The following is a 25,966-nucleotide window of genomic DNA, read 5'->3' on the forward strand; positions in this document are numbered from 1 at the left end:
ATTTTCGAGAAACAGTCTGCCTCTATCCACGATGATATCGCACGTGCGCGAGCATCCCGAAATCTCGGCTCCGCGGTTTCCCCCTACGCCGACCACGAAAACGGAGCATTGTCGCATCGCGTCGGTTTATTAGATTTTAACCCGTGAAGGTTCTCCGAATAATTTAGAATTAGCGATACCTGTATTGTTCGGTTCGAAAATTTATAATAAAGTTGTGAATTTTATTATTAATCCGTATAATGCGTATGGTCATTGCATCGCATCGTTCATCTCTCCATGTTTATCACGCGTACTCTCAACACCAGAACCGCCGAGCAATCACGACAGCTCACGTCAAACCTTCCACGAAAAATACGAAGATACTTCTTTCTAAATCGGGAACTATCCTAAACAAAACCATTAAAGTTCACGAACACCTACGAACTTCTCCGAACAGACTATTCCAAACTCTTTCGAAACTCCAGTTCTAATTTGGAAATCACATTCCACGGAAATACTATCGAAACGAATTCGACTTTTAACCCTACACAACAGTCCCTTATATTTTCTCCGAAAGATCTGAAACCGATCATTTTGACCTAGTAGTCGTTAACCCTAGTACCAATTGATTTATACCCGTACCGCGATGTGACTCTCGATCACTTATGAGAGTAAAAGCAACATTTTAGCCCATTGCACTCCGAAGTTTTTCACTGGAAATATTTCAACATTTTCTGACGAGATGAAGACGATATTTTAAAACCAACTTGACGAGTTCACGAGAATTGACGGACAAATCTGTTTCACGTGAATATTTCTCAGATTGATGCATTGTATGAAGTGTAATATTAAATATAAAACTTTATAGCTTCACTGTAGGAAATCGTGTGGCGACTGAGAGTCACCTCCCGAGTGCAAAGGGTTAAAATGTTGTTTTTGTTTATAGAGCCCAAATTTTGAACGCCCCAAAAAAACTGTTGGAAATGCAGTATGAAGTCAAAAAATTTAAGTAAACTGTTCAAACGTGACTCAAAGTCACATCGTGGTTCGATTACGGTTGAAGACGGACCTACCGGAAACGCGAGGGCACCGGAAGAAGTCTTGGTTCCTCACTTTCAGGTTCACGTCGATGTTAGTTCAATTACAGCTTAATACGACGCTCTATTTATTCATTCAACAATATTTGGGAGTCATTACAATGTTACCTTTAAATGGTACAATTGTGATACTACAAATATAAAAAAAATTGTTAACCCTTTGCAGACGAAGATTCTCTGAAATATACAAGACCCTCAACAGATGAAGCTAAATTACACATCAATTACTTTACCAACAGAAAAGTAGTAAACTACGTGCCGATCTCTTTCTATTCGAGCAATTAAATCATTTATCAACGACTCAGTCTTCCAAATACGAAAATTCCGTCTCGTCGAAATGTCGGCATTCGTCCGCAAAGGGTTAAAACAGGTAGAGGTCGCAATAAAATAGAACGTCGAGTCCGACTGGACATAGGACAGCTAAGGGTTAAGGTACCCTGTGCGACGAGCGATCGGTTTTCGACGGTGCCCACGAAAATCCGAAGGAGATCGACAGTCTTGTAAGATCGAGGCAAGTGGGAAACAACGTAACGTAACGTAACGTAACCGTATCGTAATGGTGGATAAGGTGGCACGTGAAACAAGAAACGTTGCGTCGAGCAGACGACCCGGTCAGTCCGAGACCGAGAGTCAGGCGTTAGCGATACTCGATCGCGAGCCACGGCAAGGTGTAACGCGGGACGAGCAGCAACACGCCGTTGCTGGTGACGGTGACAGTGGCAGTGATAGTGACAGTAACAATTCCAGTAACGCCGAACAGTAACAGTAACAGTAACAGTAACAGTAACAGGAGAGGCGGTAACAGCGGCACTAACAGCGACAGTGACGGTTGCAAACGTTGCAGCTCGCACGCACGCACGCAAGCACGCACGAATGCCGAAGCTCGAATTACGTCCGACTCGTATCGATTGCGCGTATTCATTCATTCTTTCCCCGTTTGCCAGGAATATTATATCATATCGCACGGCGCGTTGCATTCCGAGCGTGACGTCGCGTTAAACGGATAGTTCCGCGAGACGCAACGGCCGTGAACTCGGCAGATCGGAATCGCAGCCGGAAATCGGTTGGAACTCGTCCGAAAAAAGAACAGGAGGAAAATTATAGCCGCGAGCCTCTATCGCCGCGAGGAGATTAGCCGGGAACAAAGAACAGTTGGATTCCTGTTGCATTTTCTTACAGCAAAGAAACTACAGTGGGCGCAATTATGCCGTAGCCCTGTTAATCAGCGTGCATCAAAATTAGCCCAGTTATAGTACAACGACCGTTCTCTGCCGGTAACATTTCTGCGAAACAAACAACGCTGTTTACAGGAGAGCCCGAAGGTATTCTTTTCGCCGATTTCCCGATCGTCTCGCCGTCCGACGATCGGTTCGTTATCGTTTCGACGTTCGTTACGTCGATGGCCCGGTTTATCTACGGTGCTAGCGTACGATATTACGCGTTGCCCGACAGAGGATTCTCGGTCGCCTCGTCGCGGCCTGTACGTGGCTCGACGGAAAATAGAGGCGATAGATCCAACCGCGAGCAGAATCGCCGATTTTTACGCGTACTCGGATTTTCTGCAAGTTAATATTTCCTCGTGACGCAAAAACAAGTTGTACTCGCGACTGGTTTTTGAAGTCGAATCCCGTATCGGTACTCGAGCTTGTTCGGGTCTTACGGTATTCGGGCCGGCAGCCCCAACACCATCGATTTCAAAGCTCTATCTGTTACGAGGCACCTTTTAAGGAGCATCATTTTCAGATGTCCTATCGGAAATTCTCTTTACCGTTAATAGTTTTTTAAACCCGCGAACAGGGAGGCGAATCTGCGGATCGTCTGCGCGCCGCCGTGTCGCTGAATCGTTTATCACCGAACCGATGCTTCGAGGCCCCATCTTTCCGGAGTCACCGCGCGAACATCTTTTGAGGAGGTTCGCGAGTTACCTTCGATCCGTTGTTGGAGACTCTCGATCGAACGCGACGATGTTTAACGTATCGCGTACCGGTAACGAGAAATCTCGTTTTTATGTAGACACTTAGCTATGCGACTTCGCTGATTAACGCAGTATTGAAGAAATATAAAATTTAATTCGAATTGACTATTTGAAATATATTACGTAACAATATATCCGAGTTTTTCTATGTATAGTGATGTAAGTTGATCTTAGTGAAAATTGCCGTAACAGTTCAGTTTCCTGAAAATTAGCCGGTACGCAACGTATTAATTATCAAAGTACATACAGATCTATCGTAGTTCATTGTATTGTTCCCGGAAAGATTGATGTTCACCGTTTATCTAGAAAATCGGATGTTGAAAAATATTAGGAACCATAATCGCGTAATTGAATCAATCGAAATCGACTGAAAAAATTTACCAAATGATGTTTATAAAATTCGATAAGAAATTGGCTCGTCCCGTGGAACTAGTATTAAAACAAATATCATTAGGAACCATAATCGCCTAATTGAATCAATCGAAATCGACTCGTTTACCAAATGATGTTTATAAAATTCGATAAGAAATTGGCTCGTCCCATAAAACTAGATTTAATTGCTAATCCTACGTAACATTTTAGATACGTGTAGCACAAATCGAAAGTAAAATTTACAAATTCGAATTCCTCGTTCTCCTCCGTAAGTCAGAAACGTTGGTTTAATCGACGTTTAAAAATGTACCAATATAATCACCGACGCTCGCGTTTTTATTATCTGAAATTTATCCGGCGTCCGATGTGTTAAAGCAAAAGTATTCGCACGAGTAAACGGAGAGAAAAGTGGTGCGAGCGTCGAAATGGAAATAGAAAACGAGGGACAGGGATCGGAGAGCGTGTCGTGAACGAGGAAATGGGTGAAGTAAAAAAAAAAAACAGTTACTGACCGAAATCAGGGAAAGCTGGTAACAAAGGTACACATATCGCGCGATCGTTTATTCGCGACCCGTTTTTCTGGCGAGGCCGTAAACTAACGGTTCCGACGGAAAGCGTACGCAAATCGTGTGCTTGATTGCTATTCGGGATCCAATTGATCAGGCGGGTCTCGTTCGATTCCGATTTCAATGCACGAACGTCGACGTCGATCGAGCGACGAATAACAGTAAGACTTTTACGCCGGCTGTTACGCCGTACGTAGCGGCCGAAATTTGTATTCCGCGTTACGCCGTCTGTGACCCACCTTCGCGTTCCCGTCAGATCGTTTTCATCAACGATCGAACGTGCCCGATCGAACCTCACCGCGGGAAACGAAAAACGACGCTGCCGATCTTGACATTCGTCTTATCCACCGACTCGTGATTATTCACGATTCACAACCACCGCCGTGAGTTCGGTCATCGAAAACTTCGGACCGTCGTCGTGTCATCGCCATTCGAAAACTTCGGACCGAACCGAACCGAGTTCCTGTCACGCTGGGACTAGTCGCTTTTTCCTCGTTCCTCTAACAGTGCATCGACATTACGATTGCAGTTCGGTTCGTTAGTGATCGGTTTCTCCGGAAGTCGGAGGAGCGACTGTCGTTCCGATAATTTTGAAAGGATTGAATGCAGCGTCGAGCAACTGTTCAATGAAACGCGCGTAACAAAATTCTTTGATCATGCCGATCTCTGACACGACGTTTAGAGATATCTATTGTATATTCGATCGGTTATAGAAGTCAGTGTTGATTTCTTGATAATTAGGGCTTCGAGATACAGGAGATGGAGTATCCAGTGTTAACACGTTGACTGCCACGTCGGTCGCCGATCGGAGCTTTCGGATTACTGACAATAGTTACAATTTGTCGGACAACTAATGTCGGGAAATATTTCATAGCGTGAATTATTGGACAGTGTAACGGAAGCGTTGCGGTATCGAATAAGTGAGAGTTCCTCTTTATCTTTGTTACAAAAGGATACATGGAACTCTGAAGGTTACCGTGGCAGTCGACGCGTTGAATATTAAAGTCAACGACGCTGCGACGTTAAATGTGGAAATTTCGCCGTTGCAGGGATCCTGCGTGTCGTCTTTCGATTGACGGTTAACTGAATATCTACCCTTCGAGATCTTCGCCGAGGAGGAAACATGGAGAAGAAGAAGAGCATGGTGGCGTTGCTGGGGCTGATCCTGTTCTTGAAATCGTCGAACGTCGAGAGCGGCGTCGACGGGCACTCGTACCCGAGATACTCGCATCATCGGCAGAAGAGATTCTTTTGGGTAACTAACGACGGTCGGATCGCTTTACCGCCGGGCACGATAATGACCATCACTCCGACGCTGGCACTGCCATTCGTTCGGTACCCGCCCTATGGTTTCCTCAGCAATATGACCATCAGTCTTCCTTTTACCAGTGAGTAAACGACGCCGGGCATGCGCGAGTACCGCGTTGAATGCCGGACGATCTCAGGAAACGAAATGCCCGTAGTATGAAATATATATTTATACTAGTAATGATTATCGTTTAACCGAGTTCCATTCCTTGCGCATTCGTCTTGCCAAGTGTTACCGTTTCGTGATACTTTGTATGTAATGTAGGGAAGTTTTGAAATATTTATCGCTTAGCTGGATAAATTGGTTTGAGAGAACTGGATAGATTCTTACGTAGATACTTGGTGCATTCGTTTCAGTGCTCTTCTATTGGTTTATTTTTGTTTGATATCATTGTTCGTTGGTTTCTATTTTTATTTGGTATCATTAAGTTCGTTGGTTCCTATTTTTATTTAATATTATGTTCATTGGTTCCTATTTTTCTTTAATATCAGTGATCCTTGGTTTCCATTTTCATTTGATATCATTAAGTTCGTCGGTTTCTATTTCTATTTAATATTATTGTTCATTGGTTTCTATTTTTATTTGATATCATTAAGTTCATCGGTTTCTATTTCTATTTAATATCATTGTTCATTGGTTTCTATTTTCGTTTGATATCATTAAGTTCATCGGTTTCTATTTTAATATTATGTTCATTGGTTCCTATTTTTATTTGATATCATTAAGTTCATCGGTTTCTATTTTTATTTAATATTAAGTTCATTGGTCTCTATTGTCTCGTCTCGGTGTTCAGTCGATTTCGACAAGCTCGGCTTGACCGACAACGAGAACCCTTACGGCGTCCTGCCGTCCGCGTTCGACGCCACCGCGAGGGAGCAAGGTTCAACCACGGCGGAATTCATCGCGGCATTCGTGAAGCGTGGACTCAGCAAAAGAGAAGCCATCACAGATTTACCGAAAAACGCATTTTACGGCGGTGAAAGGGCTCTTCTGTACAGCACCGCGGAGGACATGATCGCGAACTTTGGCCTGAACGGGAAGGCGTGCCTGCTGAGAGCGATCTGCGAGATTCAGGGACATCCCCTGAGCAACTTCGGCTTGATCGGCGAGATGCTCAAGCTTTTCTTCACGTAAGATTCTCCATGTTAATTAAGCAACGCTGAACTATAACCTGTGCAATGTTCTTCTATCTCACAAGAAAGGCGAAAGAACTTATCGTCTCTATTCTTCCGAAACAATCGCTGCGATATTGTCAATTATTATGCAATTTAGCTTAACTTGATTTCCTACAGTGAAGCTGTAAAGCTTGATATTTAATATTATTCATATAATGCATCAATCCGAGAAATATTCACGTAAAATAGCTTTGTCCGTCAATTCGCGTGAACTTCTCGTCGAGTTGGTTTTGAAATATCGTCTTCATCTCGTCAGAAAATGTTGAAATATTTCTAGTGAAGAACTTCGGAGTGAAAAGGGTTAATTGGTATCAGTGATACTTAGTCTACTTTTTCTTGCCTTTCCTCTTTTCCCTTCGTTCTTGTTTTATAGCGTCCAAGTTTCAAGTTAACAGTCATCAAATAATTTCCATACAAACTTTGACACTTCATCCCCTTAACGCTTTGACTGCCAAGTGAATGTTTGACTGCCATTGTTATTTTCACCGTTTGGCCTGTTTAGCGCGCTCGAATTAACTCGAGCGTGCAAGTTAAGGGGTTAACGCGGATTAATCCGTTTCTCGATTCCGCGAGATTGTCCGTTAAGGGTTGAATTTTCGAAGGATCTCTTCTCGGTAAATCCATACGTCGCGAAAAGAATTTATCGCGTCTAGACAATTCGTATGTTCGAAAAACGTTTACTTTCAGTGCAAGCAAATCACCGTTCGCGAATATTCTAACGGACTACGTGGAGGCAGAGAACAGGGGGAAGTTTCACGGGGAATGCTGGCCCTATTTCAAAGACTGCCCAAAGTCACTGTTCCGTTCGTCGGAGAACAGATACACGTAAGCAGACGTGGTCTGATAAATGATCATTGTGAGAACCTCGATTCACGACTGAACGTATCATTTATTCTACATGTTTTTCTTTCTTTCTTTGTAGGAAAGGATCGCTTCATGAGAATACCGACACCGAAAGGAACGAGGTGGACCAGGACAGCAAAGAGGAATACGTCTCCCCGATCGAGTCGATGAAACAATCGCAGGAGAAAATTCAATTGTACACGAAACGCATGTTACACACGGCAATGTGAGCGCGTCACACTCGAGCTTCTTACATTCCATGGTAAAACGGGGAAACGATGCAAGTGCGTTAGTCCTGTTTCAGAGACCAAATCCGTACGCACATCGTGTACACTGCCAGTAAATATTTAGACACCTATTGAAAAGTTAACGATTCCTTTCAATTGTCTCGTGAAAGTCATTTGGCGAGCGAATTCTCAAAATTAATGAAAATATTCTAATGATCGATGAGTCAATTAATTCTCAACTATATGGCAATGTTCTCTAATTACCAAACCATTTGACGACATATTTCACGCTACACACCGTCTAATGAGCCGTCAATGGTACACGCTAATATCTTACTGTGAGCCACCGGTGGTACACGCCGTAAACGTGTTAACCCTTTGCACCCCAAAAATTATGGAGTATAATATTTAAATCTCGCGTGATGCATTAACATGTGAAATATTCAAATAAAACATCTTTCTAATTTGTATACGATTTCTCGTGAAGCCAGTTTCAAGAAATGTTAACTACGTTCCATCGGAAAGTGTTGGGTATTTTTGGTAGAGAACTTTTGAGTTTTCAAACAATTTTTCTAATTCACATCTGCGAACGCAGGGAATCGTTTTTCTTCGTACTCAGTTTCGTAGACTGAAGTTTGCCCTTTGCAATGACCCCTCGAACCATGTGCGATTTCCTCGAAAAAGTTACAACAGTTCGGAAGGTCGTTAGCTTATCATACAATACTCGAATACTTTTGGCTGGCAGTGTACGTAGGTATTTATATGTTTACGTAGTCTAGTGTATCTACCATGTTTTATTGACCTAAGTTGCTCAATGTTACGCGCGAGTACGTGAGCCGCTGTCTCCACTCCCTCCCTCTCCGCCCCTGTTTCGCCATATTATTTTCTAGTAATTTATTCTACAACAATAATAAGAAGAAATACCCTTTAACCGTGACACGTTGACCCTTCGCGCTCCAGAGGCGCCTCTAGGTCACTAGATTCGACAGAACTGTAAACTTTGATATTCAACACGTTGAACGCCGCGCGATTATATAAAGCAAATTACACAGAATGGAAAAAACATGATATCGAATCGTTTCATTGAATTGCATTATTATTATCGCACGTTCTAGTTGAACGTCACGAAATTAGGTAGCAGTATTTGTAATATGGAAATGTTTAATAATCGTCGTTTCATTGAGCGAACTATAGTAATTTAATTTGGTTGGGGTCTCCGGTGACCCCCGCGGCATTTAACGTGTTGATGTTAACACTAGATTTACGGACGTTTATTCTAAACTTTATTGTTTCTAGAAAACTACGGGTTCGTCTATATAAATCGAGAGAATAACTTCAGAACCAGACTATTACTAAATGAATAATTAAAAAATGCAATCAAATTGACGGGTTCCGTAAATCTGGCGTTAAACTTTGTATAATCAACGTACGAAACATTGAAAGAAAATCGATGCACGCGAGATTTCTTGATTCAGTCTAAGAAAATGTCGTCTGTCGTTAGAAAATATTGAATATTAAAAAACTTCTGGAACGCGAAGGGTTAATTACATTAATATCGCCGTTCGATTGGCGGACGATCAATCTTCACATAGATTTATTACACGAGTGTATTATATTACCTAGCAAATATGACAGTACCGCGATGAGACACGCGTATTCCTAGCCGGATCATTTTTTTCGTGTAACAACAATAGGATACTCATATTAATAATAAGACACGCATATTTTTCACGAATCCTTTTAGCCCCCTCGGCTGACTTCCGGTTCGCAGAGTTGCGTCTCGAACCGTTGCGCTTCGAGAGTCTATCGCACGACTGGCGCAAATGCACAGAATTTTTTACAATACGTATTTAATTACTAAATCAATTACTTACGCGTACCATACATATGTTAAACATGTACAATATGTAAAATAATGGAGGAATAAAACTGTGAAAAGGTGGACGAACAAATAGGAAGTACGTGCGATTCAATCGAATGATTTAAGTAATTCGTACAGTAAAATAATATAATAATGATTTAAATAATTCGTACAGTGTAACTATAAAATTTCATATTTAACAGTTGGCATTGCCTTTTATTTTGCTCATTTTTTTCTTTAACCCTCTATGGGCCGAATTTTGTTTCGTGATTATAACAAAATTTATGCAGTATGAAATTAATAAATATCAACGTATGAACACAAGTTAACAATGGTATTCAATGGTTTCAGCAGTTTTATTGAAACGAATATATTTTGTGTAGAACAGTTTAAGTTGGTTAATTATTTAATGTCGTTTGTCGTTTTGCAATGAAAAATTAAATACGTCAGTTCAACTCGATATATCGATGTGTGACTTCAAAGTCACACGAGCCTATAGAGGGTTAATTCGATAAACTGCAAATAACTGGAATTATCTTTCTCGCTTTTATAAAACGAAGTTCTCGATGAAATCAGTTAAATAAGTTCAATCGAAGATAATGAAAAAGGTTGTAGTTATTAACTAACTGTTAATATTAAATTTCGTGCAACGCATCAATTTGAAAAATATTCGAACGAAATAGCTTTGTTCCTCGACGTGTGATTTCTCGTCGAGTTAATAGAGAAAAAGACACGAAATGGAAGAAATATTATATTAAATCATTTACACTCTTTTCATTGGAAATATTTGAACATTTTCCGGTAAGAGAGAGGATATTTTAATTTAAGTTTTCCTCTTTAATAATTAAAAATTAATTGTTAAATCGCGCCATCTCTAGCTGAGTTTCGGAGGAGCGAAGCCAGACGATGACTTCTCGCTCGTCCTATAGCGCCGATGGTGACGCCGAGATGCCACGCCGTAGTCCTACCATCAGTCACGTGACTAATCTGACAGTGACAGTGGGGATAATGGGGAAATTCGCTGCGGGAGAGGTAGAGTGGTATCGAAGATAAAGTAGAGTGGGGAAAAAGTATTGATCTGGCTTCACTGACCTAATCTTCCGATTTTATGTTATATTTCGCGAAAAGCGTATGCGCGTGTATACATTATCATATTATTATTCGGAGACGGCATGGCTTGTGAAGCATGTAACGCGAAGTTCAGTTTCTTTACACGCAAGGTAAGAACTGCTCGGCTACGTATTTTTTTTTAACGATAAATCCATGAAAAAAACCTCCGACAGACGTATCCTTTTGTTCCGATTTCGCGACTTTTTTTCAGAAACAATGTAACGAATGTTTAAAGTACTTCTGCGCCGAATGTGTGATCAAACGATTGGACAGAATTTTAAGTTGCGACAGCTGCAGTCTTCTGTCGCGAAGACCATTGATACGAAGTCAAATTGTACAACTGCGCTGTAGAGACTTAAACAGATACTTACTGGCAAAAAAGATATCTAGTAAAGGGTGTATTGGTGAGTAGCAATGAACAGTCAGTGTTTTATATGTAGTTTTATTGTTTTTCTTTTTTTTTTTTTTGTATAAAGTATGATATTTATTTTCCAATTAACGTCTTTTGTTTGATACATAGTTTTTATTTTTAGAGAAGGAAGATCTGATAGAACTGTTGATGGTGTTCGCTAATGGGACTAACAAATGTCCAACATGGAAGCATAACGTGTACGTGATGTTTTTGAATATGATGATATTGAATATATGTAGAGGTTTATCGATATTATTGTCATTTTATTGTGTAGTATAGTTGTCATTCTATTCTGATGTAATTTTAGCAATAGTCCTGCTTTGAATCAAGTGACAGACCCAGACAATGAACGTACCAATGGATCTTGTGAACAGAAACATAAAACAGATAATACAAATGTCGATTGTGATGCAGGGGCAGAAATTTCAGGAACAGCTGTTGGTACAGATGAAAGTAGGACACCTGTCATTTTGACAGAAAGTGAAACACCAGTGATTACAGATTCTCAATGTTCTGATACAAGTAACAAAGTTTCCACAGTATGTATAATTAAGTCTATTGTGTTAGTTCGTTTAATTTATTGTATTACTATGTTTTCCATAAAATTGTTTTTGCTTCTTCTTTTTGTATAGTGGTCAGATGGAATCAATCTATCTGATATAAACACATTATCAGAATTGGGATGTTTAAGTGTGAAGCAATTGAAAACTTTGTTAAGTACGAATCGGGTGGACTACAAAGGTTGTACAGAGAGGTATGAATTATTAGATAAAGCCTGGAGATTATGGCAAGAGTACAAACAGTCGAAAACAAGTAAGATTACTTTATATAAAACACATTCCTTTGATCCTGTTTGTTACATGAAAACTTAATTTCACATCCTATTAACAGATACGGAAACAGTTGATGAAAATCTTTGCAAAATTTGCTGGGATGAACCAATTGAGTGCGTGATTTTAGAATGTGGTCATATGGTTTGTTGCCTCAACTGTGGCAAGCAAATGTCTGAATGTCCTATATGTAAACAGTATGTGGTACGGGTGATAAGAATCTTTAAAGCTTAACAGGAAAGAAAATAGTTAGAAAAAGAACATTTTTCAAGTTTTTGTAATTTTTTTTACATATATTTTTTGACACATTAATCGCAAGTTTATAATTTACAAATACATAATACTCCACTTTTGTTATTACTACTTAAGTATACGTACTAATTGGCCAGAGAAATTTATGACACTAGTATTTCCCGTAAGTGCAATAACTGTGTCTTAAACAATACAAAAATATGGGAAATGCAACATGTGAGAGAAGGAATTGGATACAAAAATGTTGCAATTTAATGAATAAGTGGGTAAGCTAGTTGTATAATACATAATTTATATGTCAGTGGTATATGTAGAAGTGGTAATCTTAGTAATATTCAGTTATCAAAAGTACTCAACAATTTTTGTATTTGTATGTAGTAATTAAAAATTTTTTTATCAAAACAGTTTTCCACATTTGATCTTTATATTAAATATAAACGTGAATAATTTTTACTGTGCTGACCTTACCACACTGTACAAAATATTCAAACCTGAATATTATTGTGATGATGGTTTGTTATAATATATATATATATATATATATTAAGAATGACAAATAAACAGTACTGAAATACGAAGTAGTATACACATAAGCTTACTACGTCAGAAATTCACTATTTCTGAAAAAATATATAGTGATCACCACATGGCTTTAGGCCGAAAAATAAACATATCAAACTTACCAAGAACACCGTCTTCTGGTTAAACGTATTTTACTCTGAACATGTTAAAATTTGTAAAATTTATAAACGTATCATTCAAATGATAAAATTTAATAAAATTCTATATCTATAATTATCTACTATTAATTAAAAATCTTTTAAAAACCACTTTTTTGATTTCACAACATTCGAAAATTTCAACGAGATACTTATGAATAATGAATACCTGTTGAATAGATCGTGAGATGGTAAAAATAGAAACGAGACGTTAAAGAGGTATTCAAGAGCGACGTTATGAAAGAAACAGTGTATTCGGTATCACAGACGGATATAAAGGATACACATTACATGCAATGTAAAATTTTGTCACATGCTCTCAAGGAATACACTTACCATTTTTATGTCATTTGTCATATCGACTAAGGCTAACTTTACATGGCAGCGCTAGAAATGATAGAAATGAGAATCAGAAATATTATAGTTTTAAATGACATCAACTTCGATCATTTTGCTTGTAGTTTTCTTATTGACCGTTCTGTAGGCGTAGAGGGCAGAGCAAAAATTCAGATTTTTCACACAATCGGTAATTCAGATCACGTGACACCGAGTCCCATAAGCTTGCACTATCTATCCTATACCTCGTCTGTATCGGTAGCACGGGTGAAAAAACTTTCTAACCTTTCATGAAATTTTGTAATAGTGAGCTATTATGAATATATACAATTAACAGTTTATACAGCAAGGCTGGTTGAATTTCGCAAATAATGAAAAACGTGTACACCAAAAATTAACGAGAATGAATCAAGCAAATGTTGAGAACTTGGTCTCTAGGTTAAGATACAATGTTAAACCAAGACGCAAATTTCGAAATCTACAGGGTCCTGCAGGAAGAATAGCCAAACTTCAGAAAACGTTAACCGCTTTAATTAAATACGAGAGACTCGAGTTGAACTATCCGAGAGCGGACGAGACGAGAGGTTACACTGAGCGAGTTCGTATCTCAGAAATTGTTTGATATTTTTCATTTAAACGTGTTTCACAATATTCATCTTTTATAGTTAATATCGGAAGCATTACGTCATGGACCTGAACATAAAGAAACAATGGAACTTGCTGACTTTTGGATATTAGAAAAACAGCTAGTCCATAAACTTTTCAAGGTACTCGTACCAAGATATCAAAACTATACAACTGCTTATACAAAACTTCATAAAGCACCGACTATATACCCTGGAGAACAATACAAGCGAGCTGTTTTAGAGTTGAAAGGTATGTTTTCAAAGAAGTCCATGCATTTATATAGATTTATAGAAGTATTAACGGAAATAACTGTTTCTAGGCAATATATATCCTAGCGTAGAGCAACATAATCCATATAAATCTGTTTTGCTTCACAATATATTACTTGATGCAGCTAGACTAGAACAAGAAGCCCAAAAGTTTGAAGAAATTGCAAATAATGTGAACACATAAATATTGTGCAACAATTTTATTATCTATTAATAGAAGAAATATAAAATTTTTAGTACCAAATGAGGAATGTATATAATTCAATCGTTACCATTATTTTACCTTGTTAGGTTGATTTAAAAGACTCTAATGGATAATATTCATGAAACTCATTAACATGGTCTTCCATGGAACTTAATTGTTTTCTAAATGTAAAAGGAATATATTAGTAATGTATACAAATTGTAGATGTTCTGCAGTATATGTAAAAATGTAGAGTTTAAGCAAAAATAAGATGCATACTTAATGTGTTTTGGCATTGTGTGGTATACATCTGTGAATAATTCTTTCCAACAAGGTTTCAGTTCCTTTTCTGCACATGTAAATGCATGCAAAATAGACTTCTTTATGGAGTCGTGTGACTCTTGTTCTTGTTTTTCACACCAAAGGTTTATGGATTCTAAATAGTTGCGGAATTTTCCTATCGGTAAACTGCAATTCCACTGAGCTACTTCGTCATCCGAACGATATCTGGTACTATCATCAGATGTACTGTGATGACCTACTCTAAAATTCGCATAGAAAAATGTATATGTATAATAGAATATTACGAAAATACAACAAAATAAAATATTCTTGTACCGATAGGTCATAGCTTCGATTAAAACAGGTTTTCCTTCCTCGATACAAAATTGACGAGCAGCTTTCATTACATTGTACATAGCAAGAGTATCATTGCCGTCTACGCGAATTGAGTGAATCCCATAAGCTGGACCTCTTGCTGCAATCCCATCACCTTTAAATTGTTCCAGAGTAGGAGTTGAAATGGCATAACCATTATTTCGACTTGAAAGATCAAATGTATATTGTGCAATCACTTCATTTACAATGTTAATACGAAAATATAAAATTAAGAAAATATACCATATGAAAATAACTGGACATTCCAAGGTTGCTGCAAAATTAAAGGCTGCATGAGCATCTCCTTCACTGGCTGCTCCTTCACCAAAGTAACATGCTACGCAACTTTTAGTCTTAGACTGTTTAAGAGCATAAGCTGTACCTACAGCTGAAAATCAGTATGCATTAAACACACATTAAAAAATTTACTCTTTAAAAAAAAGTTTACTTAGTATTTGGTCATTTCAGTACCTTGAGGCAATTGTGTTGTCAGGGGTGAAGAAATAGTGACAAAGTTCAATTTTTTTGATCCATAATGAACAGACATTTGTTTTCCCTTTCCAGGATCTTTGTGATTACCATAACACTGATTCATAACATCCATAAGAGAATAACCACGCCACAATAAAACACCTATAAAATTAAAAAAAAATATAATTTTTAAAAATTGTTAAAATAAACTTTATTCTGCTATTATCATCATATTATTTTTACTGTTAATTAAAAATTCCTACCAGCTTCACGGTATTGTGCATATACAATATCTTCTAAAGTAAGAGCAGCAGCAGAACCAATTTGAAGTGCTTCTTCACCAGTACTAGTCATATAAAATGATATACGTCCTTGCCTTTGAGATTCATACAGAATTTTGTCCATTATACTTAAAGTAAGCATCGTATTATACATTTTAGTCAATGTTTGCTCATTTACCTTCAATGAAAAAGAAATATATTATTAATAAAATAAAAAAAAACATTGCTGAAATTATTTTGCATGTATCATAAACGTTAAATAATTGAACCTCATACTCCTTAGGTAATTGAATTTGTTTAGATGAATTTAAAATTCTAAATATAGGTAAAGCATTGTAATTTTCTTTATTAAAAAATTGAAGTTTATCTGTAAAATTCATTTGTAATCCCATGAAGGAAGGTTCCTTCATATCAGTCATGGTACTGATCTCAATTTTAGTGTTTACATTATTACACCACGGTTTTGTCTAAAATTAGTGAAATAAAAGAATCATTAAATTTTTTCATTGTGCTATATATAAGTTTTACATCATATATTTTATATATTTACCTGTTGCAAAATATGTTTAAAGCGAGTTTGTCTTACAAATCTTGGCAAAACTTTATCAATCATTACATTACTAAACATTTTTCCGATGTTATTCAATTTTTTGTAGAATCAAGATTACTGGTAATTCTTTTTTTCTATTTCCACTTTGTAACGTTTATGTAACACTTCTAAACATTGAACGTGCACAAATACGTACATAATTATGTATATATGCATAATATGTTAATACGTAATCAAAGGCTCCTAATAAATATTTACACATGTAATTTACTTTCCCGCCAATAAACATATTTATTCGTAGGAAAGATAAATATTCTTAAAAATTATGAATTATTCTGTGCCAGACTTTCTTCTTTATACTGTTATTTAGTTACAAGAAAATGAATGATATTTAATTCATCGTAATGATTTAAATAAAATTTGATAAAGTTGATCATCGGTTATCATCGTAGTAGTCAATGTGTTAATAGATATATTACTTTTTTACAATAAATTCATAATTCAGTTAAATAGAAGAATTGTAGCTGTTCTTCTGTTTCACTTCCTTCTAAATAAGAATTAATATAATATAGAAATAAAATCAAGTTAAACGTAATAATGAATACAGAAGTACCTAACCTCTTGTGAAACCAAGCCAAATGTTCAAACGTGTTTATTATTTGAAGTATATACGTGACAGATTTATAAACACAGAAAAAAATGGATCACTTGATAGATCGAGATTTATACGAATTTATTGGCACAACAAATTCAGCCACAACTCAGGAGGTATGAAAATTTCACATAAAAGTGTTAAAAGTTTTAAAAATAAAATTTATATATTATTTCAAAAATATTTAACATAATTTGCATCATGAAATAATTTCTTCATCATTGTAGATCAAGAAAGCATATCGCAAAAAAGCTTTATCTTGCCATCCTGATAAGAATCCAAACAATCCAAGAGCAGCAGAATTATTTCATGAGTTGTCAAGGGCATTGGAAATACTTACAGATGCATCTGCTCGGGTAAGTATATAAAAAAGTTGTTATTATTTCTGCTTTATTTCTGTATGAGAAAATAAATTTCCTAATCTTTTATTCCATTAATATAAGGCAGCTTACGACAAAGTTATTAATGCCAAGCATCAAGCAAAATTACGGGCCAGAGAGTTTGATGCAAAACGTAAAAAATTAAAAGAAGATTTAGAAGCACGAGAAGATGCTTATAAACAATCTTTATATCCGAAAAGTTCTAGGAACAATGATGAAGATAAATTACGAGTAAATATAATATATTTTTTAAAATAATTTTTACTTCCAGCCATTGGTGGGAGTTTTAGTAACATTTTATATTCTAGGCTGAAATAGAACGTCTTCGAAAAGAAGGATCAAAGCAAGTAGAAGAGGAAGTAGCATTTATGAAAAAAAAGATTGAAGAAGAATCAAAAAAACTATGGACAGCAGCTGATAATGACAGTGGTTCTTACAAAATTAAAATAAAATGGAAAACTAACAAGAACAATCTTAATAATACATATGACTATAATACATTATTTAGAATATTTTCAAAGGTATTTAATCATAGATTTGTTTATGATGTTAAATATCACTATCAGTATATAGGTGTCAATAGATAATAGTAAATTTATGACATTTTGAATGTATGATTGTTTATTTTCAGTATGGTGATGTAGTAACTCTAATCCTTTCATCTACAAAAGATGGCAGAGCATTAGTTGAATATCAAAATAGGAATGACGCGGTATATCTATAAATTAAAATTAAAAATTTCTATATGAAAGGAATATAATGTCAATATAATAGTTATTTTATTTATTTTTTAGGAAATGGCTTTAAATACGGAAATTGGTTTAACGCAAAACCCATTAAAACTTTCCAAGCTATGGGATTCACCAACACGATCTAATGTTAAAGAGGAGAAGTCAAGTCACACTGTAAATCTGAATGAATGTACATCTAACATAATCAATGATATGACGAAAAATAAGGTTGGTTCAAAATAAAATAGTTTTTCTTGATTTGTTTATAAATTATTAATATTAAATACAAATGTCATATTTCAGGTAAGTCAAAGTGAAATGTCCGACGCAGAATTTGAACGCGTTGTATTGAATAATCTTAGAAGAGCTGAAGAAGAAAAAAGACATTCAAATATGTCGAGTTCAAAAAAAGGCACTTAATAAATGTACAGATAATGATACAACTTTTTCTAGATTTATTTATTGTATAATAAACATATATTTATGTATGTACTTAAGTGCATTATGTTTGTTATTTGTGTTTTGTAATAATGAAGTATATAAATCTCAATAATTTACGGGTATATATGCTAAAAGCGTTCGAACTATAACATATATTCGCTTATATGTTTGTGAACAAAATGTATCCCAAATATTAGAATTAATCACAATTGAATTCATTAAGATTTTTTTACATTATTCCAAAGTGATCGTTTACCAAAACGATATACTTAAGATAGAATAATGTCCTTTGGTTCCTTAGATTTTTTTGTTTTCTTCACTTCCGCTTCGTCAATAGGAGCTGCTTTAACAAATGGAATTTCATTCTCGTATTCAGTTGGCATGAACTGTGCGAGAACTTTTGGGACTTTAATACCAGTATCGGTTTGATGTACTTCTAAAATAGCGCATATAACGCGAGTAACTGCGCACATTGTTGCATTTAGCATATGTACATAATCCATGCTAGTATTCATCTTTTTTGTTTGGCCATACCTGAAACATTGTTGTCTTATCTATTTTATTTGCACAAAATTCATAATTATATAGTGATATCAATGTAGTAGAGTTTAAAAGAATTTTAATTATTGCGATAAACTTTTTTACCTGACCAATAAACGCCTAGCTTGATAATCTAAACAGTTACTGCATGATACAAGTTCACGAAAAGCACCAGATCCAGGGAACCATGCTTCTAAATCTAATTTTTTTGAAGCAGCATTATTCAGTGCACCCGATACTATGTTAACTATACGGTATGGAATCTCTAAAGCCTGATAATATTGTTCTGCATTTGATATCATTTCTTCCATCATTAGCCAAGATTTGTTTTCATATGGGGATGTCAAACAAAATTGTTCCACCTGTTACAAACGTGTAAGTAAATATGAAATTGTATGTTGCTTTCCTTAAACTTATTACAACTGTAGCAATAGGTACTTTTTCAAACTGATGAACTCTAAAAATCCCTCTTGTATCACGTCCATGAGAACCAACTTCTTGTCTAAAACATGTAGATAATCCTGCATATTTAATTGGTAAAACGTTTTCAGGAATCCATTCATTTCTATGAAATGCAGCTATTGGTTGTTCTGATGTAGCAATTAAATATTTTTCTTCTATATCTTTATCATCACTGCGTTCACTGCCTTTACCAATTACCTGATCAAATCGATTAGTGATTGAAATATTAAATGGAGATGACATAGGTACATGCATAAGTAATTAGAATTTTACTTGTACCTTGTATAGTTCCTCATCAAATTGAGATAACTGTGCTACTTCCTGCATAACATCTTTACGCATAAAAAAAGGTGTATAAAGTGGTTTATAACCTTTTGCAAATAATTGTTTAAGAGCAAATTGTATTAATGCATGTTGTAAAAAAACTGCAGGTCCTACTAGAAAGTAGCCACGTCCGCCAGAAACATTGGTACCACGTTCTCCTTCTAATCCATCGATCATATGTATTAAATCAACATGAGAATACCTTTTGGTTTGCGTACAATCCCCATAAGTTCTCTCAACCTATGAATAAACATGTCATACTGTATAACGATATATATACAAAATCTGACATAGTCAAACATATACCTTATTTTCATCTTCATCGTTGCTAATTGGTACAGATTCATGCAAAATATTTCCTATTTCTTTAAGGCTATTATTTCTTTCCAATCCAGTTACAGTTAAGTCTCTATCATTCTTCGTGATGGCATCATCAATGCAACTACGAATAGTTTTAATCTGAGTAATTGTTAATGACTTCAGGATATCGGATGTTAAATTATCCAAATTTTCAAGAATATCCTCCGAAACTGTGCTATCAGTGCCTATTGCTTCTTTCTTTTTCATTTTCTCTCCAATTTCTTTGCTGCATACATTTTTCAACTTATTGAAATTGTCAGCTTTATGTCGCAGCTGACGCCAAATTTTGTCTTTTTCAATTACCACGTTCACCAAATTTACATCTTTAAAACGATTCTTTTGATTTTCCCGTATTTTATCTGGATCAAAACCTTTGTCTTTTCGAAAAAGATCTAAGTCCAATACCATGATTAATAATGTCAATGCAAGAAATTCTTCTGCTGCTTTGAACTAAATTACACGTGGATTGCACGATCCTTTAGAGAGCGTATGAGAGATTAAAGAGCCTGTTCCAACTCACCGCTACTGTTCTACTGACGTTTAGACGATAAATTCGATATACGCACGCGCAACACTGCATGGCATGTAATATACGAATTGCGAATGTTTCGCAAGTCTATAGATTGCTGATCAAAAGTATAAAACTAAAGGTCCATATTTCATAAAACTACTGGTTCATTAGTTATAGAAACTATTTATGTTCCATTTTAATATATATATAAGTTTGATTAAATAATTATAAAATAATTTTTATTACTGGATAATTTTAATTTCATATTTCAGGTCAGTAGTGTATGTTGAAGATTTCATTAACGTTAGTGGTAGAGTATTTAAAACATCATTTATTTTGTAAATGAACGCCATTCATTAAATGTGCATATACAAATTTTAATTCCTGTCAGAGATCTTTCGTTACAACGATCGAACATTACATATCATTTCTGCAAATGATAGTTTTATCAAAGAATAGAATTGGTACTTAGTTCAGTAATAGAAAGATAATATAATAGAGAAAGAAGGCAAATAGAAATCCAAACAATTTTCAAGATATATTTAAAAATATATATAAAACACATGTGAGTAAAGTGCTTTGTGACATGGGTGAACACAATCAGTGTTTTATTGCTATTAAGTAAGGCGCACGCGCATGATGAAATTCGTCAAGAGAAAAAAGCAGGAACTCTGAATACGCCACGGTAACATCGATTACATTTATCGTCGTGAATTAATGGAATAGAAATTATTCGACGTGTAACGTATTTTAAATTAATCGCAATGAAATCAGGTACAGTGTAAGCAGACAGTATCGTGGCGGATTGCAATACTCAGGTTAGTTATGGTTATTGTATATAATTGTGATAATTACTACCATAACCTAATAAACTTGTCAATAAAATGCATGTGAGATAGGATGAAATACGTTTGACAATACAGAAATTTCTTGGTCGCTTAATTCTTATGATAGGTCATATACAACCAAATTTAATAGTAGTTGATATTTTTTAACTTGTAAAATACGCGTGTTCGCGCGTGACATTTCTGTTATTTGTTCTGTTTTTCATATTCATTTCTTAGCATTTCTTTTTTGCATGCATTAACGTAAATATAAAACTATAATTATTCATTTTCTAAATTCACACTTGCACTAGAATTAAGAATTAAATTAGAAACAATTAAGGAACCGCATATCTGTACTATGGTCCTTTTCAGATACGGTATAGTAATATACATTCCAACAAACATTGGGGCATAGTTATTATTTATACATAAAGGCAAATTTGTATACATAAAAGCCCTACAACTAAAAGGCATACAACTCGACGCTAGATCGGTGAGTTCCAACACAAAATATTGCTTGGTAGTACGGCGGACACTCAAAGCCAACTAACCATGTCTGTACAAAGTGTTGCTCTGGCATCTCTCACGGCCACCTATACCGACTCGGAGGGCGAAGACGGGGTGGAAGACGACCTTCAGGAGAATTCGAACACTCCCCAGGGGGCCGCCCCGAATAATGCCCAAGTCGGTCAGCCCCAGGCTTTCACCAGTCCCAAATCTGGCAGATCAGCCTCAAATAGTCCTGTCGTTGCTCCCAGCGTTGGTGGCAAGTCTAGTAACGATTTGTCAAACGCACCCACCTTAGTGACAGATGTGACATCTAAGGTGCATAGACTGGTTTCATACTTTGATGACACAATAGTCTCCGATGACGAGGGAGCGCTGCAAATACCAATCGATGGACAGCCTTCTGAGAATGGAAGGCCCTCCTCGATTACGGACCGCTCTCCCTCTTGTCAAGGAGAATTAGTTTCAGATAGCGAGGTTGATCCGTATGGAGTGACTATACCGCCAGAACCATCTGGACAGTGTCCTGTGGAATTACAGGAGAAGATAACTAAACTTTTCAGGAAAATGGAGAGCGGCGGTTTGGACATGAATAAAGTTATACAACAAAGAAAGGACTTTAGGAATCCATCCATTTATGAAAAACTTATTCAGTTTTGTAGCATCAACGAACTGGGCACCAACTATCCTCCAGATAGATTTGATCCATTTAAATGGGGTAAAGATTCTTATTACGAGGAGCTTGCCAAGGTTCAAAAAACTGAAATGGACAAACTTGAAAAAGCGAGGAAAGAGAAAACAAAAATCGAGATTGTCTCCGGTACAGCTAAGCGGCCAAATAGTTCTAGCGCGACCGAAGACGATGCTAAGAAGAGAAAAAGTAAATGGGATCAAGTGGCAACTGGAGCCACAGCCTCGGTAAAGCCTACCGTTTTACTATCTCAACCGACGCTTACTACCTTAACGTCATCTGCGACAGGCACCAAAGCAACGGTAATATCGGCTTTTGGATCTTTACCAAAGAAAAGACTGTAACATATTTTGTAAATCATTTGTAAATATCAATTCTTTAAAAAAAAAAGATTACATTTCATTCTTCATTCAAAGTTTTGCTGTAAGTGCGGAATAATTGTGAATTTTATGTAAATGTGTATACGCATAAGCGCGTTTCGTATATACATAAAATCATAGTATATTATCCATAATTTCATTTTTTTTAGATTTCTCTATAAGCATTACCGATTATTCATTCAGCTCTTAATTTTGTACATTTGTCTCGCGCGACACACATGCGATAGCGTCAATAGCATAGTTATCGGTGCAGCATATCTCTAGTTAACACGTTGAAGCGTTAATTGCGAATAAAACATGTAGATAATTGATTCATAAGACAGAAGAAAAGGAGTTGTAAACTAGGTCGAAACGTAACACTAATTAAGTATTATTTTCATTTTTATTTTCATTGTGCCTTGTAAAATTTTCAAATTACTATTACTCTAAAACACTTATTAGTAATGTTTCTTTTTGTTTTTAATCATTTTGAGGGGAAAACAAGTAAAACAAAACAATAAAAATTTAATGAGATATTTTTCTTTATATTAATATAATGCGAGTTACTAATATGTATTTTACATTAAATAACATATTCCATTTTGGTTTTATCAATTGGTAATTTTAAAAACACTATTGTAAAATATATATAATATAAGAATGTGTTGTCATTACAACAAAATTGAAAATTAATTTTTTTCCAATCTGAAGTAACATGAAGAAACAGTATTTGTAATTATAATTTATTAAAAAACACTGTTAATGTTTATCAGCTGAGGGTTCAAATTTGTTTAACTTTATTTAAGTTTAAATAAACAATGCCTAGTGTTACTTCTATATGAAAAATTTGTTTTCTTAAGATCATGTTTGATATCCATTAAATCCTTCTGTGGTGTGTGTGTGTGTGTGTCATGTATGCATTCAGCAAGTAACTTCTAGCCTATTACTTTTCAGAAACGATGTTTCAGAAAGGACTTTATATATTACAATATTTTATTAAAATTTTCAAATGATAAAATTACTTAATTTCATAGTGACATAGATCCATGTTAAGTTTAAATATTTTTTTATAGAAAAAACCTGAAAGTTGTTTAATACAGATGGTGTTAGTGCTTGTAGCGTGACAGAAACAACTTTGCTTGTGATTAGTTCTTAGTTGTCAACGATACAAGTGATGTAAAGCAATTATTTGTGAAAGAAATTGAAATGAAATTTCATGTAATGTACCTGCGATTCTTAGGGAATTCATTTCAATAAGAACTATGTAGAATGATAGATTTCTTTTCTAACATAACCTGTTATACAGAATTACACTGAAAATGTATCTAAAAGTACGCTAACGTGAATGAACGTATATCTGAGGCGATAAAAACAAAAAGGTACACAATTATTTGTCATTTGAGAATCATGATAAAAAAATATAAAAAATTGCGTTTCAATTATTTTTATCATTTATAGATGACAGCAGACAGCACCTATACTAACGAACAAGTAATTCTTGTAACAGGTGGTTATGATCACACTATCAAAATATGGCAACCCCACACAGGAGTTTGCCAGCGTACCGCAGAACATACAGATTCGGTATTTTTTCAAAATGTTCAATTGAAAATGTTTTTTAAATTTTAAATTTGGTCTTTTTCTAGTAACTGTTTCTTTGCGCTTTACTTATAGCAAGTTAATGCTTTGGATATTACTCCAGACAAATATGGAGTTGCTGCTGCAGGATATCAACATATAAGAATGTATGACTTACTCTCTAATAATCCAAACCCAGTTATTAATTATGAAGGAATAACAAAAAACATTACAGGCTTGGGTTTTCAGGTTAGACATTGTCATTTAATAGTGTCCATTTGTTTCAACGTAATATTGTAAAACAATTATTAGTATATTTTATTCCGCTTAGGAAGAAGGTAAGTGGATGTACACTGGGGGTGAGGATTGTTCTGCACGTATTTGGGACCTCAGGTGAATATATAGAATTTTAAATTATGTTAAGCAACAACAACAACAACAATAATAATAATAAAAATAATAACAACAATGATAATATTAATAATAACAGGTCAAGTAGCTTTCAATGCCAAAGAATATTTCAAGTATCGGCTCCTGTAAATTGTGTGTGTTTACATCCTAATCAAGCGGAACTTATTGTTGGCGATCAAAGTGGTGTCATTCATTTGTGGGATCTACGGTCTGACCACAATGAACAGCTGGTACAAATAAAAAAAATAAAAACTGGGAATGAGCTATTTATATGAATTGATTTGTCGTATTGACTGAAATCGATAAAAATAATTTGCCTTCGAAGATTCCAGAGGCAGAAGCATCTGTGCAAGATGTTACAATCGATCAAGACGGTACGTACATGGCAGCAGTAAATAATAAAGGTCACTGTTATATTTGGACGTTAACGGGTGGCGTCGGTGAAGAACCGACGCGCCTTAATCCTCGTCATAAACTTTTGGCGCACAAACGTTACGCTCTGCGATGCAAATTTAGTCCTGACTCTACGTAAGTTAATGTATTATATTTTTCTCATACAACTTTTGTACTACAGACGATTTCGTAATATTTAATAAAATCGAACAAATTATTTGTAATTCATAACGCAGGCTTTTAGTGACCACATCAGCTGATCAGACTGCTCGAGTTTGGAAAACAACAGATTTTTCGGAGGCACAAGTGCTTCAGCATGAAGCGAAACGGTGGGTCTGGGATGCAGCGTTCAGTGCGGACTCACAGTATATATTTACAGGTAAGAATAGGTTTTCTTATAATTTTGATATTTATTTATCGTATATATTTAAGTACTTAAACAAGAACTTTTGTTTAATTCAGCTTCGTCCGATGGTGTTGCCAGGTTATGGAACGTATCAACGGGAAGCGTAGAACGAGAATATGTAGGCCATACTAAAGCACTTACTGCTCTTGCATTTCATGATGAAGTACTTTCTGTTTCTTAAATAAATTCTCGTTCGTTTAAATTATTGAACAGGATGTATGTTTTTATATATATGTAACTTGATAATAGTGGATATCAACCCTTAACATAAGACTCAATGAATGGTTCATC

The 25,966-nt window shown here is 35.6% G+C and overlaps 8 protein-coding genes and 1 long non-coding RNA gene across 17 annotated transcripts; 6 read left to right on the forward strand and 3 right to left on the reverse strand.

The window, feature by feature from the left end:
• The first annotated feature begins 1,423 nt into the window (after positions 1 to 1,423).
• Positions 1,424 to 9,495, forward strand: LOC116423804 (uncharacterized). Of its 8 annotated transcripts, none has more exons than XM_031969415.2 (5): positions 1,424 to 2,398; positions 5,039 to 5,377; positions 6,092 to 6,428; positions 7,161 to 7,298; positions 7,396 to 9,495. In XM_031969415.2, the coding sequence occupies exons 2-5, from the start codon at positions 5,113 to 5,115 to the stop codon at positions 7,544 to 7,546; spliced, it is 891 nt and encodes a 296-aa protein (XP_031825275.1). In that variant the 5' UTR covers positions 1,424 to 2,398; positions 5,039 to 5,112; the 3' UTR covers positions 7,547 to 9,495. The 8 variants fall into 8 exon arrangements, with proteins under 8 accessions (XP_031825275.1, XP_076225962.1, XP_031825277.1 ...); XM_076369847.1 differs by having other exon boundaries at positions 1,424 to 1,874; XM_031969417.2 differs by having other exon boundaries at positions 1,424 to 1,841.
• An 865-nt stretch (positions 9,496 to 10,360) lies between these two features.
• LOC116423819 (E3 ubiquitin-protein ligase RNF34) lies at positions 10,361 to 12,806 on the forward strand. Its single transcript, XM_076370081.1, has 6 exons — positions 10,361 to 10,624; positions 10,726 to 10,918; positions 11,048 to 11,123; positions 11,234 to 11,465; positions 11,559 to 11,739; positions 11,818 to 12,806. The coding sequence occupies exons 1-6, from the start codon at positions 10,577 to 10,579 to the stop codon at positions 11,988 to 11,990; spliced, it is 903 nt and encodes a 300-aa protein (XP_076226196.1). The 5' UTR covers positions 10,361 to 10,576; the 3' UTR covers positions 11,991 to 12,806.
• LOC143174819 (uncharacterized) lies at positions 12,020 to 13,183 on the reverse strand. The gene is made up of 2 exons (XR_012999205.1): positions 13,064 to 13,183; positions 12,020 to 12,896 (listed from the first exon to the last, which is right to left on the reverse strand). It is a non-coding gene; the product is annotated as an uncharacterized LOC143174819 (long non-coding RNA).
• Positions 13,184 to 14,206, forward strand: mRpL17 (mitochondrial ribosomal protein L17). The gene is made up of 3 exons (XM_031969562.2): positions 13,184 to 13,661; positions 13,729 to 13,939; positions 14,010 to 14,206. Exons 1-3 carry the CDS (start codon positions 13,467 to 13,469, stop codon positions 14,141 to 14,143), a joined length of 540 nt encoding a protein of 179 aa, XP_031825422.1. The 5' UTR covers positions 13,184 to 13,466; the 3' UTR covers positions 14,144 to 14,206.
• BckdhA (Branched chain keto acid dehydrogenase E1 subunit alpha) lies at positions 14,145 to 16,403 on the reverse strand. The gene is made up of 8 exons (XM_031969556.2): positions 16,103 to 16,403; positions 15,822 to 16,019; positions 15,535 to 15,730; positions 15,272 to 15,433; positions 15,044 to 15,188; positions 14,762 to 14,965; positions 14,423 to 14,686; positions 14,145 to 14,325 (listed from the first exon to the last, which is right to left on the reverse strand). Exons 1-8 carry the CDS (start codon positions 16,178 to 16,180, stop codon positions 14,247 to 14,249), a joined length of 1,326 nt encoding a protein of 441 aa, XP_031825416.1. The 5' UTR covers positions 16,181 to 16,403; the 3' UTR covers positions 14,145 to 14,246.
• A 316-nt stretch (positions 16,404 to 16,719) lies between these two features.
• LOC116423869 (dnaJ homolog subfamily C member 17) lies at positions 16,720 to 20,497 on the forward strand. Its single transcript, XM_031969561.2, has 7 exons — positions 16,720 to 16,870; positions 16,982 to 17,110; positions 17,198 to 17,365; positions 17,443 to 17,655; positions 17,766 to 17,846; positions 17,929 to 18,093; positions 18,169 to 20,497. Exons 1-7 carry the CDS (start codon positions 16,802 to 16,804, stop codon positions 18,283 to 18,285), a joined length of 942 nt encoding a protein of 313 aa, XP_031825421.1. The 5' UTR covers positions 16,720 to 16,801; the 3' UTR covers positions 18,286 to 20,497.
• On the reverse strand, positions 18,304 to 20,400 carry SerRS (Seryl-tRNA synthetase). Its single transcript, XM_031969555.2, has 5 exons — positions 19,939 to 20,400; positions 19,588 to 19,872; positions 19,285 to 19,506; positions 18,952 to 19,208; positions 18,304 to 18,840 (listed from the first exon to the last, which is right to left on the reverse strand). Exons 1-5 carry the CDS (start codon positions 20,398 to 20,400, stop codon positions 18,576 to 18,578), a joined length of 1,491 nt encoding a protein of 496 aa, XP_031825415.1. The 3' UTR covers positions 18,304 to 18,575.
• A 130-nt stretch (positions 20,498 to 20,627) lies between the features above and the next one.
• On the forward strand, positions 20,628 to 23,652 carry LOC116423867 (SAP30-binding protein). 2 transcript variants are annotated; one of them, XR_004234326.2, is made up of 4 exons: positions 20,628 to 20,642; positions 20,776 to 21,321; positions 21,703 to 21,823; positions 21,897 to 22,045. XR_004234326.2 is itself a non-coding variant. In XM_031969559.2 (2 exons), exon 2 carries the CDS (start codon positions 21,883 to 21,885, stop codon positions 22,870 to 22,872), a length of 990 nt encoding a protein of 329 aa, XP_031825419.1. In that variant the 5' UTR covers positions 20,782 to 21,321; positions 21,703 to 21,882; the 3' UTR covers positions 22,873 to 23,652. The 2 variants fall into 2 exon arrangements, 1 of the variants encoding a protein (XP_031825419.1); XM_031969559.2 differs by lacking the exon at positions 20,628 to 20,642 and having other exon boundaries at positions 20,782 to 21,321; positions 21,703 to 23,652.
• A 173-nt stretch (positions 23,653 to 23,825) lies between these two features.
• Lst8 (MTOR associated protein, LST8) lies at positions 23,826 to 25,877 on the forward strand. Its single transcript, XM_031969560.2, has 8 exons — positions 23,826 to 24,266; positions 24,346 to 24,471; positions 24,562 to 24,714; positions 24,797 to 24,858; positions 24,956 to 25,106; positions 25,202 to 25,404; positions 25,506 to 25,648; positions 25,732 to 25,877. The coding sequence occupies exons 2-8, from the start codon at positions 24,346 to 24,348 to the stop codon at positions 25,854 to 25,856; spliced, it is 963 nt and encodes a 320-aa protein (XP_031825420.1). The 5' UTR covers positions 23,826 to 24,266; the 3' UTR covers positions 25,857 to 25,877.
• The last annotated feature ends 89 nt before the right edge of the window (positions 25,878 to 25,966 follow it).

The sequence above is a fragment of the Nomia melanderi genome, chromosome 8, assembly GCF_051020985.1.
Source record: "Nomia melanderi isolate GNS246 chromosome 8, iyNomMela1, whole genome shotgun sequence".
Lineage (NCBI taxonomy): Eukaryota > Metazoa > Arthropoda > Insecta > Hymenoptera > Halictidae > Nomia > Nomia melanderi.